Source organism: Aethalodelphis obliquidens, unplaced genomic scaffold (genome assembly GCF_003676395.1).
Source record: "Aethalodelphis obliquidens isolate GAN/ISIS:26980383/991018 unplaced genomic scaffold, ASM367639v1 scaffold68, whole genome shotgun sequence".
Lineage (NCBI taxonomy): Eukaryota > Metazoa > Chordata > Mammalia > Artiodactyla > Delphinidae > Aethalodelphis > Aethalodelphis obliquidens.
This window is the reverse complement of record NW_020838012.1, coordinates 2,974,320-2,995,124: the sequence shown is the minus strand read 5'-3', so window position 1 is coordinate 2,995,124 and position 20,805 is coordinate 2,974,320. Positions and strand designations below refer to the sequence as shown.

Genomic DNA, 20,805 nt, shown 5'->3' with positions numbered 1-20,805 from the left:
GATCTTTAATATAATCACATCAGCAATTTTTTCCCATGTAAGGTAACAAATTCATAGGTTTGGGGAGTTGGGGTATGGATACCTTGAGGGGCATTATTGAGCTTACCAAGCCATACAAGTTACGGGCACCAAACTTTGATCCACTTCCACACAAATAGAGTCACTTTATGGCATCATAAATCACTAGGTAAGTCATTTACATATCCTATGCTGGTACCAAAACATTAATTTAAAGAAACATTTAATGTAATATAAGTGAAGTGGAAGCCTAAGAAAAATGATTGTAATCAAAAGAGGACTTTAGTAAGTTATCTTTATTTGAATCAAAAATATGTTGCGCTCTTCATTTCTATGGCAGATATAAATTAAACCAGGCTCTGCAGAAGATAAGAGTTCTATAATCAGAAATCAACATCTGCAGATATTATGACATTGCACCTGCATGTTTTGAAGTGAAGAACACAGAAATACCAACCATGTATAAGAGGCTATATTTAAACAGTAATAATTTTGCTTTTTCAAAACAAAATATCTCAAATATAACTGTTATTCCTATTAAAGTTTCTGAAGACATGCTAAGTCTGCAAATTTAAATGAAACTATTTTTTTTTCCTTCCCACTCAAATAACTCCTCTATTAAATGAAGTTTCCATGAAAGAGCTTTTATTAACAGCCAGGAAATATTAAGATTACAAACACACTTTGAATAGAGTATAACAAGAATAAGAATAAACTTGTAATCCCAAAGATGTGATTCTTGGTTTCATGTCGTCAAGGTTATATTTTTATGTGAGAACTACAGATTTGAAACCATCACTATTATAAAATAACTCATAATATTAAAATCTCATCAAAAAATAAAGTACTTAGGAATGAACCTGATCAAGGGGGTGAAAGACTTATATGCTGAGAACTATAAAACATTGATAAATGAAATTGAAAGTGATTTAAAGAAATGGAAAGATATATCATCCTCTTGGACTGGAAGAATTAACATTGTTAAAATGGCCATATTACCCAAAGCAACCTACAGATTTAGTGTGATCACTATCAAATTACTCATGACATTTTTCACAGAACTAGAACAAATAATCCTAAAATTTATATGGAACCATAAAAGACCCAGAAGAGCCAAAGCAATCTTGAGGAAAAAGAACAAAGGAGGAGGCATAACCCTCCCAGACTTTAGACAATACTACAAAGCTACAGTAATCAAAACAGTGTGGTATTGGTACAAAAACAGACATATGAATCAATGGAACAGAAGAGAGCCCAGAAATAAACCCACACACCTACAATCAATTAATCATCCACAAAGGAGACAAGAATATACACTGGAGAAAAGACAGTCTCTTCAGCTAGTAATATTGGGAAAATTGGACAGCTGTATGTAAGTCAGTGAAGTTAGAATGTAACATCACACCATGCACAAAAATAAACTCAAAATGGTTTAAAGAGTTAAATATAGACACAACACTTTAAAACTCCTAGAATAGAACATAGGCAAAACATTCTCTGACAAAAATCGTACCAATGTTTTCTTTGGTCAGGCTCCCAAGGCAATAGAAATAACAAAAATAAACAAATGGAACCAAATCAAACTTTTATACAGCAAAGGAAACCATAAACAAAACAGAAAGACAACCTACAAGACTGGGAGAAAATACTTGTAAACAATGTGACTGACAAGGGCTTAATTTCAAAAATATACAAACAGCTCATACAACTCAATAATGAAAAAACAAACAACCCAATCAAAAATAGCCAGAAGACCTAAATAGACATTTCACCAAAGAAGGCATACAGATAGCCAATAGACACACAGAAAGATGCTCAACATTGTTAATTATTAGAGAAATGCAAATCAAAATACAATGAGGTATCACCTCACACAAGTTAGAATGGCCACCATTTAAAGGTCTACAAATAACAAATGCTGGAGAGGGTGTAGAGAAAAGGGAAAACCCTCCTACACTGTTGGTGGGAATGTAAATTGATGCAGCCACTATCGAGACCAGTATGGAGGTTCCTTAGAAAACTAAAAATAGAATGACCATATGATCCAGCAATTCTGGAAATAATGAAAACACTAATTCAAAAAGATACATGCACGCCCTAATGTTCACAGCAGCACTTTTAACAGTAGCCAAGACATGGAAGCAACTTAAATGTCTACAGATGAATGGATAAAGAAGATGTGGTATATATACACAATGGAATACAGCTCAGCCATAAAAAAGAATGAAATAATGTCATTTGCAGCAATATGGAGGGACCTAGAGATTACCATATTAAGTGAAGTAAGTCAGAAAGAGAAAGACAAATACCGTATGGTATCACTTATATGTGGAATCTAAAATATGACATAAATAAACTTACTTACAAAACAGAAACAGACTTACAGACTCAGAAAACAAACTTATGGTTACCAAAGGGGTAAAGGGCTGTGGGAGGGATAAATTAGGTGTTCAGGATTAGCAGATATAAAATACTGTATATAAAATCGATATATAACAAGGTCCTACTGTATAGCACAGGGAACTATATTCAATATCCTGTGATAAACCATAATGGAAAAGAATATGAAATATTCTTTATTTTTGTATAAATATGTATAACTGTATCACTTTTCTGTACACTAGCAACTAACACTACATTGTAAATCGACTATATGTCAATAAAAAAATTAAAATAACTCAAAATAAAACAGAATTATAGTTTGAATTATCTTGACAATTCTGTGCTTTTTTCTTCCTTTGGATATGCAGAGTTGATTTCTACTGTAGGGTGTTTCTCTCTTCCTCAATACCTCCATTTGTTAACCAACAGTTCATTGTATGCAATGAAAATTCTTATATGATCTACAGAAGAACCTTCTACTCCTTTTGAAAAATTTGAAGATTAAATAATGCTATTGATAAAAAGATGTCAAGAGCTGGAGAGGGTGTGGAGAAAAGGGAACCTCCTACACTGTTGGTGGGAATGTCAGTTGGTGCAGCCACTGTACAAAACAGTATGGAGATTCCTCAGCAAACTAAAAATAGAAATACCATTTGATTCAGCAATCCCACTCCTGGGCATATATCCAGACAAAACTATAATTCAAAAATATATATGCACCCCTATGTTTATAGCATTATTCACAATAGCCAAGACATGAAAAAAACCTAAATGTCCATTGACAGATGAATGGATAAGGAAGATGTGGTACATATATACAATGGAATACTACTCAGCCATAAAAAGAACCAAATAATGCCATTTATAGCAACATGGAGGGACCTAGACATTATCTTACTAAGTGAAGTAAGTCAGAAAGAGAAAGACAAATAGCATATGATATCACTTATATGTGAAATCTAAAGTATGACACAAATGAGCCTATCTATGAAACAGAAACAGAATCAGAGACATAGAGAATAGACTGGTGGTTGCCAATGGGGAGGGAATGGGAGAGGGATGGATTGGGAGTTTGGGATTAGCAGATGCAAACTGGTATATATAGAATGGATAAACAAGGTCCTACTGCATAGCACGGGGAACTATATTCAATATCTTATAAACCATAAAGGAAAATAATATGAAAAAGAATGTATATATATATGTATATATATATACATGTATATATATATATATATCTGAGTCACTTTGCCGTACAGCAGTAATTAACACAACATTGTAAATCAACTATACTCCAATAAAAAAATAAAAAAGAGAAAGAGACAACAGGAATCAGAGACTACAAGTATAGATAGCTATTTCAAGCAGTCTTACTCTAAAGGAGAATATGGGAATGAGGCAATAGCCAAAGAGGAAGTGGAATCAAGAGAGGTGTCTTTTGGTTGATGTTTTGTTTTTGTTGAGGTGGGAGGGAAAAAAATGTCAAGAACACATTTTTTTTATTATATCCTCTTGGTATAGGAGTCTTACTATCTGTGGAAGTAACATATGTGTGTGAACTTTTATCAGAAATGGAGGCTTTATGATTATTAAATGCTTCTCTTTCAGTGATACATCATTGTAAACATTTTAAATAAGATAATCTAACAATTGAAGAGCCTAGCTTTAGTAATCAGTTAGGAGGTAGTATTAAACTGCATTCATGTTGAAAAACATTGCAGAACATTTACTTTGTTTTTCTTTCTCCTCAAGTAAGTAAATGATGACTGTTTAGAAGACACTATTTTGCTGTCTTCTTGGCTGAGATGAAAATGCAAAAGAAAGTGAAAAAACCCAGCTGATCTCTATAGACACAGTAAGTATTCTCTACATTCTAATCAGAACAATAAAAACCTAGATTTGTACTTCCAAATAAATAAGTAAATAAATAAATAAAATCAAGAAAACTAAAGTGAATTTTCTTCCCTTGTTTTTAAAAATATATTGTTGAAAGCGGGTAGACAGGAGATCATGAAAATAGAAGTATGAATTATTTACAAAACTATATCTGTATCTTTATAATGTTACCCTCCAAACTGGGAACATATTATTTTCCTCCAGTTATTCAAGATTATTCTACATTTCTCTGTTAAATTGTTGTTTTCTTCACATAGATTCTTTGTTTTTCTTTTAAATAAGAGCAGTCAAGTATAATGACAATGGGACCATTTCTTCAGCATTTGATCGTAGGGATATTCCTATAGAGGAATTTGTTTACTTACAACCTTTCTTGTGATTTGCTTCTTTATTTACAATCTTGCCTGTAATTTTCACGTGTTTCTTATTTTTCCTCCTTAGAGATAGAAATTCTGGCTAGCAAAAACTCAATTGTGCTTCAGCTCCAAAATTTGTTCTAGTAAAAATTATCATACATCTACCTTTGTCTAATAGATGAAAAGCAAAAACATTTACTCTAGTTTTGTAACAATAATTGTATGTTTTCATTATTTAACAGTAGCATATTCTGTTCTAGTGATTCTTCTATCATTTTTATGTTTTATTGGTGATAATGTAGTGTTAATACTCAGGAGAAATAGGAGAGGAGCTGGTAATAGATTTCATTAGATCCTACCAAATCAGATGAAGTAATTTAGATTTTGTCCTGCAGGCAATATTGGGCACTTAAGGCTCTTTAGAAGAGACTAACAGAGACGTGAGATCAAAATAATGATTAATGGAAACTAATCTGTTAATACTGTTGGGGCTGGATGAAAAGGGGAGAGATTGGGTGAAAGAGTCCTAATCAGAAGAGATCACTTAGAGCCTGGGAGTCATGTAAGCATGAGTTACTAATAAGGATGGCATTAGTGGTGGAATTGGAAAGGAATGAAGTGGGTTTGAGGGCCATTATGAAAGGAGATCTGGTGACTAATTTCCTTTATAGAACAGCCTAGATAGAGGAATAAACATGAATTAGGTTTTGAGAGACTGAAAAAATAATAGAACCAGGAATAGAAATAAATCAGGAGAGGGCGCTTAGTTGAAGGGGAAGATAAGGAATTAAATTTTGGACATGCTTTCTTTAGGATGGCAGCAGAACATACAGGTATATTTGTCCAGTGGTTACTTGGAAAATATTGGACAGGGTCTTAAAAAAGAAATTGGTCTGATATGAATTTGGAATCATCAATGTAGAAGTGAATGTGGTAGCCCTAGGAGTAGATAAGATTTCTAATGGAGTTTCAAGGGCGAAGAGAACAGAACCTTTAAACATGTATAACCCACATCTATTTTAATGTTTTTATAACACTTACCTGAAATTTCATTGTTCGCTATACACTTATGTTAACACAAATTTGGCCCATATTCTTTACCACTGTATCTCCAACCCACAGAACAGGGCCTGGCATGTGGTAGGTGACAAAAAAGCGTCTATTGAATAACTGACTGAATGAAGAAATAATTTTTATAAATATCCAGATCTTCAAATAATCTCAAGTGTGACCCTACATAATTTACCTAGTCAAGGACAGGTGTTTCATCAGACAATACATTTCAGAGAAATATACATTTTACTTTTTAGGTTTTTTTCCTGCAGATTTGGGTTCTTACCTTGAATTTTGGTGTATGACTCTTCAGCTGAAACTGGAGGCATCTTGGTTTTGAGAGATTTCTTTTCATTTTTGTTTTCTCCCTTTGAGAAAAAAATAGAGATAGTACATGTGATTTTACATAAAATGAAGTTGAATGTAAAATATAAGAGTTTTTCATTCCATAATCAAGCCAGTCATTAAAATTGATCATTTGTTTATGATATACTAAAAATGATAATTCTTGCACTTAAATGAATGTTCTTGGCTCTATTATTGAATAATCAACTTCAATCTCCACAGTTTGTTGACCACAGTCTGTTTTTTTCACTGTGGTTGCTGCATCTCCCAGGCACATGTTTCTCCCAGTTCTGGTTCTAACTTCCTACAGCCTGGTTCTAACTTCCTACAGCCATAGCATTGGTCCCAGTCTAGGTCTTTAGAGGTAGAATGTAAAATGATGGAAAGAAGAAAGTACCTTGGTGTCTTTACTCATAGCTCTCTTCCTTTTACATTCCATGATTTCATTTGCATCTATCTCATCATTTATCTTAACATTTAAGCTTTCCTTTGAAATGTAAGTATATCTCACTGGATGTGGCCAGTGTATACCTGAAGATTTTCCCATGGGGACAGGGTAAAATAAGATATAAGGTTAGAGCATAGAAAGTTTGGCTCCCAAGCTGCTCACAGCTGCATAGGGGGAACAAACACACACCAGTGCAACTGACATGAAATGTTATCAGTGATGACACAATGTTAGTAGATGCTAGGGGTGGGGCATAAAGGGGAGTGGTCAGTTCTTCTGGAGTTGAAGGTAAAGGAAGGACACTATTCAAAAGGAAGTGACTCCTGAATTTACAAATCAAGATGAGATTTTTGTTTTCCAGATGGACAAGGCATGGGAAATATTACAGGCAGTGGACGTATGTTTAGCAAAAGCCTAAGATGTATGTAGGTGAAGGGAGACTACAGAAGTGCTTGGAAGGGAAAAAGGGTGAGAAGATGAGGCTAGTGAAGTAGGAAGGGATTTTGAGAGTCTTTTAAGCCTTGATGTGAAGTTTGACATTATTTTCAGACACTGTATGTCAGAAACATTTTAAACTGGAAAGCAAATTGATCAGATGATTTAATTTAAGACTCATATGTGTTAGGCAAGGCAGGTATTATTATTCTTATATTATTGAATAGGAAATTGATTAAGTGGTTAGAAAAGTATGGATCCCTGGATAGATTATGAAGTAGTGATAAAGCCTTCTGACTTCAATCAAATACTTTTACATCATGCTATTCAGAAACATTTCCATCATAGTTTTATTGTACATAAATGTAGTTTTATGTGAATAGTGTCTTATTCTGGAGTATGAGAGAGAGTTTGTACTAGTCTGAGTTTGCAGTTTTTGATTTCATGGTTATTGACAAATTTGAATTACATATGATATTTTGGTTTGAGAATTAACTATTTAAATGACACTTAAAATACAATGTAAATTGATTTATTCATTCATAGATTTTTATAGGACTCAAATAATCGATTTGTATTTCAGAAATATGTTGTTTAAATGTCATTTTAAAAGGTTATATTCTGTAGATGAAAAGAGGGTTTTAACTTTGTGTCATTTTTAACATTTAGCATATTTGAAACTGGAGAAAAACTATTTTTCTTTTACCAACATGTTACTGGAAAGAGTAGTTGCAAATAATTCCCCAGTATGACTTTTAAGATATGTGATGCCAGCAGACTTCCAGATTAACATCCACAAATTATGGCTGTCAGGAATGGCACAGGATGTGTCTAAGAGCTGCCCTACTTGTGTCTAGTCTGAGTAGCTCTCCAATATTAATGTTTCTGAAGGAAAGACAACTCTCTAAGGAGTTTCTGCTCATTTTGCCTTCTGTTTTGTATCAATATAACCTAGTGATTTAGCTCTCAGGAACTAAAGTCAGATAGAACAGGGTTCTGATCCAGACTCTGCAATTTGTAAGTTGTGCGTAAGTAGCAAATTATAACAGGGCCCATGAGAATTCAATACAGCAGTGCTTGGAAAGGGATAGCATCTTGCTTGGTACATAGTAATTGCTGTTAGCTACTATGTTCTCCAAGAGAATAATGTATTAGCTATTTTTATGTGCTCTGCAGGAAAATAATCATGATGGTAAGTTGGCATACATCACTGTAATGACTTTCCCAGAGAAAAACACAAGGCTAGTTGAAGGGAAGTACCCAGCTCAACATTTGTGATAGTCTATAAGTTTTTAAACATATAAGTAACTTCTAAAGTATGAGATTATTTATTTTGACACAAGTATTAGAAAAGTCAAGGGCACTCTCATAAAGAACATTCTCCACTTCTTTCCACTGCAGAAACAGTCAATGTTAATCAGAAAAGGAAGGCAAATTTTCTAGGGCCAACATTAGGTAATCTCGGTATTTTTTATACTCTAGGCTCATTTAAACCTGAATCATTAGACCATGCTATGCTAGTCCCTGAGGTACCTTCCTGTTTGTATTTGACATCTCTCATCCAGTTCTCCTAGATGTGAAAATAATTCTTGCTCTAAAAATCTTACATAGTGCTTTTAGATAAATCTAGTGAGCAATTCATGAAAATTGTTCTATAAATAGCTGTAAGTGAATATTGATCATATAATTACCATTTGGACTTAAATCTGTCATAAGAACACAAATTATTAATAATGATGATGATAATAATTACCACTTAGGAATTCCCTACTATATGCTTTATCTATACTGTCTCTAGTTTGTATACCAAGGCTACAAAGCAGGTATCATCCTCATTTTATAGATGAACAGACTTAGAACTTGTGCAAATATTTGTCCAGAGAAGGGTTCCTCCACTTTGGCAATATTAAAAGTTTGAACTGGATAATTCTATGTTGTAAAGGGCTCTCCTGTTCATTCTAGGACATTTAACAGCATTTCTGGCCTTTCCCCTTTAGATGACAGTAACTTCCCTACCCCTGGGCTGTGACAACCAAAAATATCTTCAGACGTTGCTGATTGTCCTGAGTGCAAACTACTCCCTATTGAGAACTCCTGGTCTAGAGAAATTACTGTTAAAATGCAGTTTCCTAAGACCAGGATGTTTGACATTCTCTGTTGGAACTAGATCATATAACCAGTTTAATATTTGAGAAATGATTTCATTTTGGATGATGGTAGAAGTGAAAATCAGCAAGGAGAAGTCTTACTTTGCTTTTCCAAATCATAATAGGGTCTTCTAAACATTTATTATTCCATTCTAAAGCCAATATATGCAGTATGTATAAAATGATAAGGATAAACCCCAAAGACAAACAGTCCATGACCCAGATGGTAGCAAGTAAAACTGCAGAGAAATCACACATCATAGTGTTTATTCAAATTCCTCCCCAGACAAGAAATGATGAGAATCAAGACTGATTTAGGGATGTGGGGAGCATACCTGTCTCGTGGGTTGCTGTGACTCGCTGCTTGGATCAGAACCTTGTTTATTCTCATCGCTCCCATCACTAGGCTTCACCTTGTTGAATCTTATTGTCAGGGATTTAAACATCTTTAAAGTGGTTCTGAAAACTTCTGTTTTTATGACTCTGTGTCTGGAGGTAGAGAAATGTACTTTGTTTTTCTTTTCATTAGTAGACAAGCCAATTAGTTGCTTAATCAGGATTTCGTTCTGGTTAATTCCTAGAGGCAACTCTCTAGCTAGTCAGGGCTTTGGCTTAAAAGCAGCAAATTACTTCTGCTTGGATGATTTGAATTCTGTTTATGAACTTTAGAGAGTCAAAATACCCCTGTGAATAACTTATAAGTGAGAATTAAACAAAACTTCATTGTTGATTTAAATTGTTTAAATGATTGTTCAAATGTGATCACATTACCCATTGGTTTGTTTATTTTTCTTTCTTTCTAATTACCCACCCACCTATCTCTTCTATCTAACATTTGTCAAAGTACTACAGGCAAATGATGAAAAAACAAAATGTGTATAAAGGCTTATAATATAAAGCAACTCTCCCAAAGTCCTCACATGTAGTTCTGTACTGTGAAGTAACTACTTTTTCCTTTTTCTGTTCTTCTGGTGATTCTTTTTTTAATTAGTATTTTACTATTTGATTAGATTAATGACGTTCTTGGAAAATATAGTGAAAAATGAGACATAATGCTTTGAATTCCCAATAGCCTAAACATCCACCTCAGATTCATAATGATAAATACATTAGAATTAAGCAGAGAGAGTATATTAGTTTGCTAGGGCTGCCATAACAAAGTACCACAGACTGGGTGACTTAAACAACATAAATTTATACTGGAGGCTAGATGTCTGATATCAAGATGCCAGCAAGGGTAGTTTCTTCTGTAAGCTGTGCGTAAAGGAACAGTCTCTCTTCTTGGCTTGTGGATGGTCTTCCTCTTCCTGTGTCTTCACAGTGTCTTTACTCTGTTCATGTTTGTGTCCAAATTTCCTCTTCTTGTAAGGACACCAGTTATATTAGATTAAGGCCCACCTCAGTGATCTTGTTTTAACTTACCTCTTTAAAGACTCTATCTCCAAATAAGGTCACATTTTGAGGTAGGGGGATCAGAACTTCAACGTGAATTTTTGAGGAGATACTATTCAGCCCATAACAGAGAGACAGTATGTTTGATGAATATCACTTTGAGGAAATGTAATTCATTGCTCAGAAGCAATTTGTTCCAAAATTTCTTACAAGTTTACTATTTTCTTACAAATTGCTGAAATATTATGAAAGCTATCTATGTGATTACTAGTTTTCTGAGTCTAGATAATTCTGTTGGATTATTAATTTCATAAATTGTAAAAAAAATATGTATCTTTCTCCAGGATGAATTTTTTTCTCCGATTCACACTTTAACCAATAAGCCTAAACTCCTTGAAGGAGGACACCATGCATCACTTATTTTACCACCACAGATCCTTTATACGGAGTAGAAACTCAAGCCTCTTCTGAATAGAATTTAGTTGAAAGCGCTTTAAGAGATCTGACAACTCTAGTCCTCACTTATATCTCTGCTTTAATTCAAAACTAATTAAATATATTACACTTGCAGCATTTAAGTTTATGCATTTCTTAATACTTGGCACCACAATATGCCATTTCTTTCACTAATGTTTTCCTATATCTGTGTCTTCTCCCTAAATAGATGGAAAGATCATTACCATCAGAACTTTGTTCTGTCATTTGTCTTAGTATCACCTTGTCATCTACTATAGTATCCTTTCATTGTATCTGTATCATTTTAAACAGGTATGCAGAATATTCTAATACTTCTTTCACAATTTGATGGGCTAACATTTAGCTGTTTTTGAAAAAAATATTAGAGTTCTGAGAAACTCAAAATCTTGTAAAAGGTCCAAGTCACCAGAGTCTACAGCAGAAGTCTATGAAATTGCAGTGAAGAACTCTTCTTTTTCTTTTTGGAAGCTCAAGATCAAGGGAGGAGTAGAGGAAGGTAGGATCACAGTCTCTAAGAGAGCCATGGAGCTCTCATTTCCATCCTGGTAGTGACATATCTACTAGATGCAAGGAGACCCCAGTGTGAGACCTTAACAGCATTTTGATTATTAAAATACAGTTATCAGGGACTTTCCTGGTGGCACAGTGGTTGAGAGTCCACCTGCCGATGCTGGGGACACGGGTTCGTGCCCCAGTCCGGGAGGATCCCACATGCCGCGGAGCGGCTGGACCCGTGAGCCATGGCCGCTGAGCCTGCGTGTCTGGAGCCTGTGCTCTGCAACAGGAGAGGCCACAACAGTGAGAGGCCCGCGTACCGCAAAAAAAAAAAAAAAAAAAAAAGATAAAATGAGTATTTCAATTGTAGAAATTTATTCTGCTCTTTTAAAAAATAATTGAAGCAATTTACATAATAGAAAATGCTCTTTCCATGAAATGAAAATTTTTTAAAGTGAGATCTTGCTTACTACATGGAGTTCCAAGGACATTAAAATACTAATGAATTAACTACATCTTACCTGTTTTTATGGATAATAAATATTTTATAGAAATGTAAAAAAGTTACTTAAAAAAAAATCCAGGCTTCCAGTTGGGGGCATAAAAATACTTGCATATTTTGACAAGAATTGTCAATGTTTGGCCCTATTAATTGGTGGAATCTTACTCCTTAACTTGCCTTATTTTAAAAAGTAAAATTGACTTGAATTACTCCTGTTTTTCCCCAACTTTATTGAGATATAATTGACATGCACCATTGTGTAAGTTTAAGGTGTGCAATATGATGATTTGATACACATATATACTGCAAAATGACTATCACAATAAACTTAGACAACACATCCTTCACCTCACATAATTATCATTTTGTTGTGTTATATGGTGTGAACGTTTAAGCCCTACTCTCGTAGCAGCTTAACAATACAGTATTGTTAACTATAGTTACTTTTGGTGGTTCTTTCTACATTGTTAAAAAACTCTGCTTATTCTACTCTTTTTGTGTGTGTAAATTTAGACCCCAAACCTGTGTGAGGCACAAGTTCAACATTAAGAATTGTTAAGGATAACTTTATTTTCCTACCCAGAGCCTGGACAAACTTCCTTGATGCTTTGTGACATTGGACAGAGTTTCTTTTTCAGTCCAACAAGGATGCACTTTTTTAAGGGGGTCTTGTCTTTGTTTTTGTTTGTTTTTTTAATGGGACCTCTTCTCTTGTGCACTTTCCAAGTAAAACTAAAGACTTTCAGCACCAAGACCACCCTCCACACCCTCCACACCAGGGCAGCCTGAGTTAACTCATCTAATACTTCTTCCCTCTGTATTTCTGCAACCTGGGGATTTCCTTAAGATAATAGTTATGCATTTTAGGAAAAGAATACAAAAAAGAATATATATGTATATAACTGAATCTCTTTGCTGTACAGCAGAAATTAACACAACGTTGTAAATCAACTATACTTCAATAAAATTTAAAAAATAATTATGCATTTTAAAGTATATTTGTTGTAGAAAAAATACAGAGGAAAAAATTTTAAGGAAGAATTTTAATTTAGTTTTTCATATTACCAAAATCATAAGTCCTTTACTGATTTTTAAAAGAAATTAGAAGTTTTAATTTTAGATTCAATCCTTTCATCAAAAAGAAACATATAATAAATAACTTGATTGATTATGAATATGACTTAATTTGTATGTCTTGAAAATACAAAATTACTTTTGTTAAAATATGGGTGTTCATTGTTTTAAAAGGCAAAGTTTTCTTTTTTGTTACATTGTTGCTTCAGAAATAATTCTGAATCAATTATCAGATATGTATGGGGTCATTTTAGGAACTTCTCAGATAATCCTCTAAGCCTATAGTTGATTATATTTTCAAATTTAGGATATAAACATCAAAGGAAAAGTTAGCAGCAGGATTGTGACTGATTCTCTCCCTTCCTGGGACCCTCAGAGGAATAAAAGGCCTCATCAGACCTCTTTGTAAATCTGATCATGGTATTTACTCATGGAAAGATACCAGGGAGTCCCTACATATGAAATGTGTTCAGTAGGACATTTTTGGTCTGTCTAGATTGGTTATTGCAAATAAGCCTGTAATTTACTTATTTATGTGGCATGGTGGCTGGAGATGGGTGAAGGAAATAGTATGTAAGCTTTGCAAGGACATGTAAAATGGAGATGTCCTCAATCCAAACTGCTTTCCTTTTGTGAGAAATACCTTTGCGTACGATGCTCAAAAACTCCTTGTACATCTGAAATCAAAGTGTGCCAAAATGCAGGAGAAGGTGGACAGTTGTAAATGCTGTGTCTGATGGTTTTGGGTTTTTCCCAAAAAGGATATTTTATCTCTGTCTGACAGTGGCCTGTATCAATTGAATCATTAATGAAGTTTGGTGTGAGGTAAGCTCTGATTTTGGGGGAGTCTGCTTTGACAACTCATCCCTTAGGATTTATCACAGGTCATAAGAAAAATGATACAGATATTAATTCAATCATCTTTATCAATGACTTAAAATACTTCCAACATCTTGATTTTTGTCAGTAGATTGGTATCAACATGGGCATTAAAATTACAGATGAATACTTTCACATTGTCTAGATCAAGGGCCTGAAAGTTCAGAAAATGGGCAACTGGAAAGAATTCTAGAATGAGAGATGTGAATTTTGGCTCATTCTTTTTCACTGGATGGATGTGTGAGCTAAATCGAATCTCTTGCCTTAATCTGGATATAAGGTGGGCAAAATAATATTTAAGCTTCCTTCTAACTCTAAATTCTGTGATTCTGTGTTCTACAGAGAGGCTTTCCAGTGAGCAAGAAGAAGACAAGGGAAAGAAGAGGGTTTCTTTGCTGGGTGAAGTGGCTACTAGAATTTCACCAATCGTCCTCTAAGTTTTTGTGCAAAGTTACTACATTGCTGCAGTAGTGACTGCCAACATGAATAAAAGCAATCATTCTCCAATATAAATCTGATTATGTGGCTAGATGAAGGCCCTCAGTGACTCCTCTTGCTTTTGGCATCATGTCCAAACTCCTACCATGACATTTCAGGCCCTTTATAATTGATCCTTGCCTAACTCTCTGTTTTCATTTATAACCCCCACTTCTTCCCACTCTCAGCTCTTACCATAATGAAATTAACTTGTGGTAACTTGAATTACTCTACTTTGTCTTACCTCTATCTATGTCTTTGCTCATAAGTACTTCTCCTGCCTAAAATGCTGTTCCACGCCTTGTGTATCTAGCTTAAGCTGGGTATTTTCTTCTCCCACCTTTTCCCCCTTTCCTCTCAACAGGTGTGTATTTAATCCCTTCTTTGTTGTCCTGATTGTAGCTTGTGCCATATGCACACCTGAATTTTATCAATTCTCATTTTTAGACCATTTCCAGATCTCTTTTTCCTATCAGAGAGTAAGCTTCTTCAGGCTGAGACTATGCTTTGGTCACCTTCATATCCCCTTTGTCTGGTTCTAGGTACTCCATGCATGTTGGTTGAATTAATGATGAGAGAATGATGGTTTAGACAAACTTTTAGTTCAGGATTAATAATAAAGAGATTCTCTGTGGCAGAGGCAGCATGTAAGAAGTGGAGAAAACTTCTCTGGAGGACAGAGATGTTATGGTCTTGTTAACTTTTATCAGTAGTCATTGTATGCAAGACTTCGTTTTAGGCTGAGAATGGGGTGGGTTAAGAGAAGCATGCATAAAATAATGGTAGATTTTACAATAAATGGTGTTTTAGATTCGATGAATATGGTTTATAAGTGGCACACAGTAATATTTTATATATAACTTTAACTTCTATGGTTTTGTGTTGTTCTGCACATGTATATTTGTATATATCTATACAAATATATGTAATGATAAACATGCACACAGATGGTAACAAAGCCATACTAAAATAAAAAGAATCATCAGGGGCTTCCCTGGTGGCGCAGTGATTGAGAGTCCGCCTGCCAATGCAGGGGACACGGGTTCGTGTCCCGGTCTGTTTAGTTTCAGCAGAACATTATCCATCATAGCAATGTTGTTTGCATTAATCTTACTGAATTTTGAGTTTTATGTTAAGTTTACAAATAGGTTTTAGCTTTATGGTTATAGAAAATATACAGGCAAATGGAGTCTATATCTAGTTCCAGGTTTGAACATATTTACATCTTATTCCTATAAAATTATTCAAATAAGCGATGGAGCATCCATAATAAAGTTTCCACTTAATAGATATCAAGTTTGAGTTCTAACTTTCTTTGGAATCTTTATTGATCAGATTTCAGACATTCCCACTGAAGAGTGATTTTGAATGAGGAGGCATTCCTAGTAGTTCTAAGGTCACAGCTTCCTCTGCTCCTGAGAGGGGGATGGGTTGGACCTTCCTTCCTCCCTCCTTCCCTCCCTCCCTTCCTTCCTTCCTTCCTTCCTTCCTTCCTTCCTTCCTTCCTTCCTTCCTTCCTTCCTTCCTTCCTTTCTTTCGGCAGACTATTGGAAATAAACTACAAAATCAGCTAAGGTTGTATGGTTGAGTCCCTTTGTTGTGCACCTGAAACTATCACAACATTGTTTATCAGATACACTCCAATATAAAAAAAAACATTAAAAAAACCCCAAAACAGCTAAGGTTATATTTTCCATTATGTCTACCAAAGAAAGTAACATTTAGATATTTTTCTGAGATCATTCTGAATTAAATTTAAATAATCTGAGTATTATTGCAATAGGAGAATAGTAGCCACTAAGTTATAAAGGGAATGACTGGTTTACAGTAGATAACCTCAAGCAATAACTTGAATGGAAACAACAATAAATTTTTTCTTTCCAGGTTTTGGGGGCTGTTCTATTTTTAGGATAGGATCATAAATTGATAATAAGTCTGAACTTTGACTAAGTCCTGAAAAATTCACTGCACTGAATACATCATATTTTGTAAGGCAGGGAAGTAGATAAGTTATGAGCATTTTTTTCACTTATAAGACTTTAGAGGAAAAAGTATTGGGCACATTGTCAGGTCACCTGTGAAGCCGGTTTTGGCCCTCATCCACAAAACAGAAGATAGAACAACAAGCTCTTAAGGATTTGAGGAAGATTACAAAAGATAATGAATATGATGACATATAAAAGGTACCTGGTAAAAATTAAAGTGCTCAACAAATATTTGTTAATTGAATAAAACAAATCGTGTTTCTGGAGAGCACTAAGATTTAAAATGCTCTGCTTACTAAAGTATATAATTTTACTGTGCAATAAACATTTGAGTTCTTTCTGTGTTTCAGGTACTCTGCTAGCTGTTGTGGGGTATATAGAGATGACTCACATATACCCTGTGACACACAGAGATTCTTGAGAGATATATGAACAATCTCCATTCGCCTTCTCTAATGGATGAATGTGAGTCATGTTATAGTAGCACAGAATAGCAGGTGACCAAGTCTGCCTAGGTGTAAGTGGGCAATAAACTGGAGAGTAAATCTTTTCAGAGGAGTTAATGCTCACAATGGGTTTAAAGGAGGAGGAATTCACTGACTAGAAGTGGAAAGATGAGACACTCCAGACATAGAGACAGCATCAATTAATGAAGGTTTACAGTAAATGGCAGCTAATGTGGCCAGCACATTTCTCTTAGTAGACACGTAACAAAGCTTTATTAAACTACTGGTGAATATTAACAATAAATATGACAGTATACACAATTTTTTTACATTAAATATTAGCCATAGTCCATATTATTTCCAAGGGGGACCAAAGACACTGATTTTATGTTCTTTTCATTTTTGTAGGGTTGGCAAAACGTTAAGTTAAAAAAATAAATATCCAAAGAAAACTTCCAAATGTCTTTTCTTGAGTTGATGACATTGACTATTTAATGATCTTACAAAGTAGATTTATAACAACTTAATTTAGAGAAAATTTTCCATCATAAAAAATATATATAACACTATTTAGAAATATTTGCCAGTGTGATTTTATGTGATGACAAATTTAGAGTAGGTATTTTTCTTGATCACCTGTGGGTTTAATGCGACTCAGCTGACATGAAGAATTTCTCCAACTTAAGTGATTTTAAATATAGTATTTCAGTGAGTAGAAATGCTCTCTGTTTCTCTGATTATAGTATTTTCATTGCTTCTAATTTATAATTAAAATGCATGCGCACCAAATGTAACAAATATTAAGGGTAAAAATACCTTCAGGAAATTGTTAATAACTAGTGGCATCTGTGACTATTGAATGCTATATTGGTTTAGACTGTGACTAATAGAATAAATATTTTGAAAAAAATCCTTATTGTTAGTATTTTATAAACAGTAATCAGGTCATGATGGATTTGTTATTTGGATATGTATGGGGTAACTATGTGAAGTTTCCTCATTCTTTTACAGTCTTTTACAAAGTTGATTAGCCTGTTTCAGTATTTGGTTCTAATTATGGACTATCATTGCTTACTTATTTATTTTTTATCATCAAGTGAGCTAACTGAAAGCACTTCAGTTGATTGAACATAATGATCTACTGTTATGTAAGGAGATTAATAGTGCATTTCGTAAAGAAGATTGTCTATATACAATTAGCTCCCTAGCTAAGCTGGTTTTAACTGGATTTTTTGTTTTTTTTATATTCTAAATTTATTGGTGATCTAAACCGAATGTTTTAGGAATTTTCAAGCTGTACTAGGATGTTCTTAATTCTAATAAAAAATACATCCAGCTACTAGTGAGGTGGGGGTTGGTTTATGAATAATAGCTGTTGATTACCTCAATAATAAAAGCAAATATATTAATCCTTGACCCAACATGAAGATGTTATTACTTTTCAACACTCTAACTTACCGACAGTGAAAACTTTATTGATTGCTTAGGTGTGAGGGATGAATGTAATATATAGCAATTTGAAAATCTTCTGAGAATGATTATTAGTTCTTAATTTAGAAGCCAGAATCCATTTCACGCTTGGGTCTTAGCCTTATGGTTCCTACAGTCTGCTGGATGTTTAATTTGAAATGCCTATACGCACTTCATGATCAACCAACTTAAAAAACGAATTTATCTTCTTTACCACCAAACTTCTTCTGATTTCCTGTTTTATTAAAGGCAGTATCATTATTTTAGTTCCTCCCTTATCCTATTATGTGAATTATTTATTTGTTTCTTTAATTCCTCCTTTACAATTTCTGCTCTTATCCTTTCTACTTCCTTCCCATTTTCACCATTCTATCTAAGCACTTAGAGATTGCTTTATTATTGTAATAACTTCTGGGTTGGCCAGTGGAAGCTGTGAGTAATGCATTTGGAATCCAGATGGTTAGCTTCTGTATGTGGAGGAGGGAGAATCTCACCGCTGAAAGGTAATGAGGAGTCCCGCAGAGCAGTTATTGGAGCAATGTTGTCCATATTTTTCTGTAATTTCAAAGAAGTCACTGGTTTCTTTGAATATAATTTCTAAAATTGATTTATAAATATATCTCATTGAATCTCCCAATGCAATCAGTAGAAATTTAAAAATGAACTTATTTTGAAATAATTTAAAATTTACAGAAAAGTTACAGGGACACTACAGATAAATCAGTATCTGCCTCATTAACATTCCCCAACTGGAATATATTTTACTGCATTTGTTCCCTCTCTGTCTCAGTGTTTCTCTGTATATATACTAATTATCACATTCTTTTCCTAAACCATTTGAGTGAAAGCTGCAACCATGATACCTTATCACTCCTCAGTCTTCAGTGCATGTTTCCCAGAGATTCTCCCCTACATGACCACAGTTCAGACCTCCAGATCAGGGATTCGACATTGATATAACATTGCCATCCGATCCACAGACTATTTAAATTTTGCCAACTGTCTCAACCATTTCCCCTTCCCTTCCTGGTCCAGGGTCCATACAGGATAATGTGTTGCAATTAATTGTCATACCTCAGAGGAGCTTCAAGATGACAGAAGAGTAAGACGTGGAGATCACCTTCCTCCCCACAAATACATCAGAAATGCATCTACAGGTGGAACAACTCCTACAAAACACCTATTGAACACTGGCAGAAGACCTCAGACCTCTCAAAAGGCAAGAAACCCCCCACGTACCTGGGTAGGGCAAAAGAAAAAAGAAAAAAACAGTGACCAAAGAATAGGGACGGGACCTGCACCAGTGGGAGGGAGCTGTGAAGGAGGAAAGGTTTCCACACACTAGGAAGCCCCTTCGCGGGAGGAGAGTGCGCATGGCGGAGGAGAGGAGCTTCGGGGCTGCGGAGGAGAGCACAGCAACAGGGGTGCGGAGGGCAAAGCGGAGAGATTCCCGCACAGAGGATAGGTGCCGACTGGCACTCACCAGCCCGAGAGGCTTGTCTGCTCACCAGCCGGGTCGGGCGGGGGCCGGGAGCTGAGGCTCGGGCTTCGGTCGGATCGCAGGGAGAGGACTGGAGTTGGAGGTGTGAACACAGCCTGAAGGGACTAGTGCGCCACGGCTAGCCGGGAGGGAGTCTGGGAAAAAGTCTGGACCTGCCAAAGAGGCAAGAGACTTTTTCTTCCCTTTTTGTTTCCTGGTGAGCGAGGAGAGGAGATTAAGAGCGCTGCTTAAAGGAGCTCCAGAGATGGGCACGAGCCGTGGCTAACAGCGCAGGCCCCAGAGAGGCATGAGACGCTAAGGCTGCTGCTGCCACCACCAAGAAGCCTGTGTGCGAGCACAGGTCACTATCCACACCGCCCCTCCCGGGAGCCTGTGCAGCCCGCCACTGCCAGGGTCCCGGGATCCAGGGACAACTTCCCCGGGAGAACGCACGGTGCGCCTCAGGCTGGTGCAACGTCACGCTGGCCTCTGCCGCCGCAGGCTCGCCCAGCACTCCGTGCCCCTCCCTCCCCCCGGCCTGAGTGAGCCAGAGCCCCCAAATCAGCTGCTCCTTTAACTTTGTCCTGTCTGAGCGAAGAACAGACTCCCTCAGGTGACCTAAATGCAGAGGCAGGGCCAAATCCAAAGCTGAATCCCAGGAGCTGTGCGAACAAAGAAGAGAAAAGGAAATCTCTCCCAGCAACCTCAGAAGCAGTGGATTAAATCTCAACAATCAACTTGATGTACCCTGCATCTGTGGAATACCTGAATAGACAACGAATCATCCCAAATTGAGGACGTGGACTTAGGGAGCAACGACATATATATATATTTTCTTCCTTTTTTCTCTTTTTGTGAGTGTGTATGTGTATGCTTCTGTGTGTGATTTTGTCTGTATAGCTTTGCTTTTACCATTTGTCCAAGGGTTCTGTCTGTCCATTTTTGGGTTTTTTTTTTAGTGTAGTTTACAGCTCTTGTTATGATTGGTGAATTGTTTTTTGGTTTGGTTGTTCTTTCTTTCTTTCTTTTAAAATTACTTAAAATATAT

General features: G+C 35.6%; 1 protein-coding gene across 1 annotated transcript in view; it reads right to left on the bottom strand.

Annotated features, from left to right (window-relative positions):
• The window catches only part of CNGB3 (cyclic nucleotide gated channel subunit beta 3), a 141,759-nt gene extending 132,233 nt beyond the window's left edge, over nt 1-9,526 (bottom strand). Inside the window, exons 1-2 of the mRNA XM_027089761.1 lie at nt 9,416-9,526; nt 5,992-6,073 (exon numbers count right to left, since the gene is read on the bottom strand). Coding sequence (XP_026945562.1) covers nt 5,992-6,073; nt 9,416-9,526 — 193 coding nt within the window. The remainder of the gene's footprint in view (nt 1-5,991; nt 6,074-9,415) is intronic.
• Between the last annotated feature and the right edge of the window lie 11,279 nt (nt 9,527-20,805).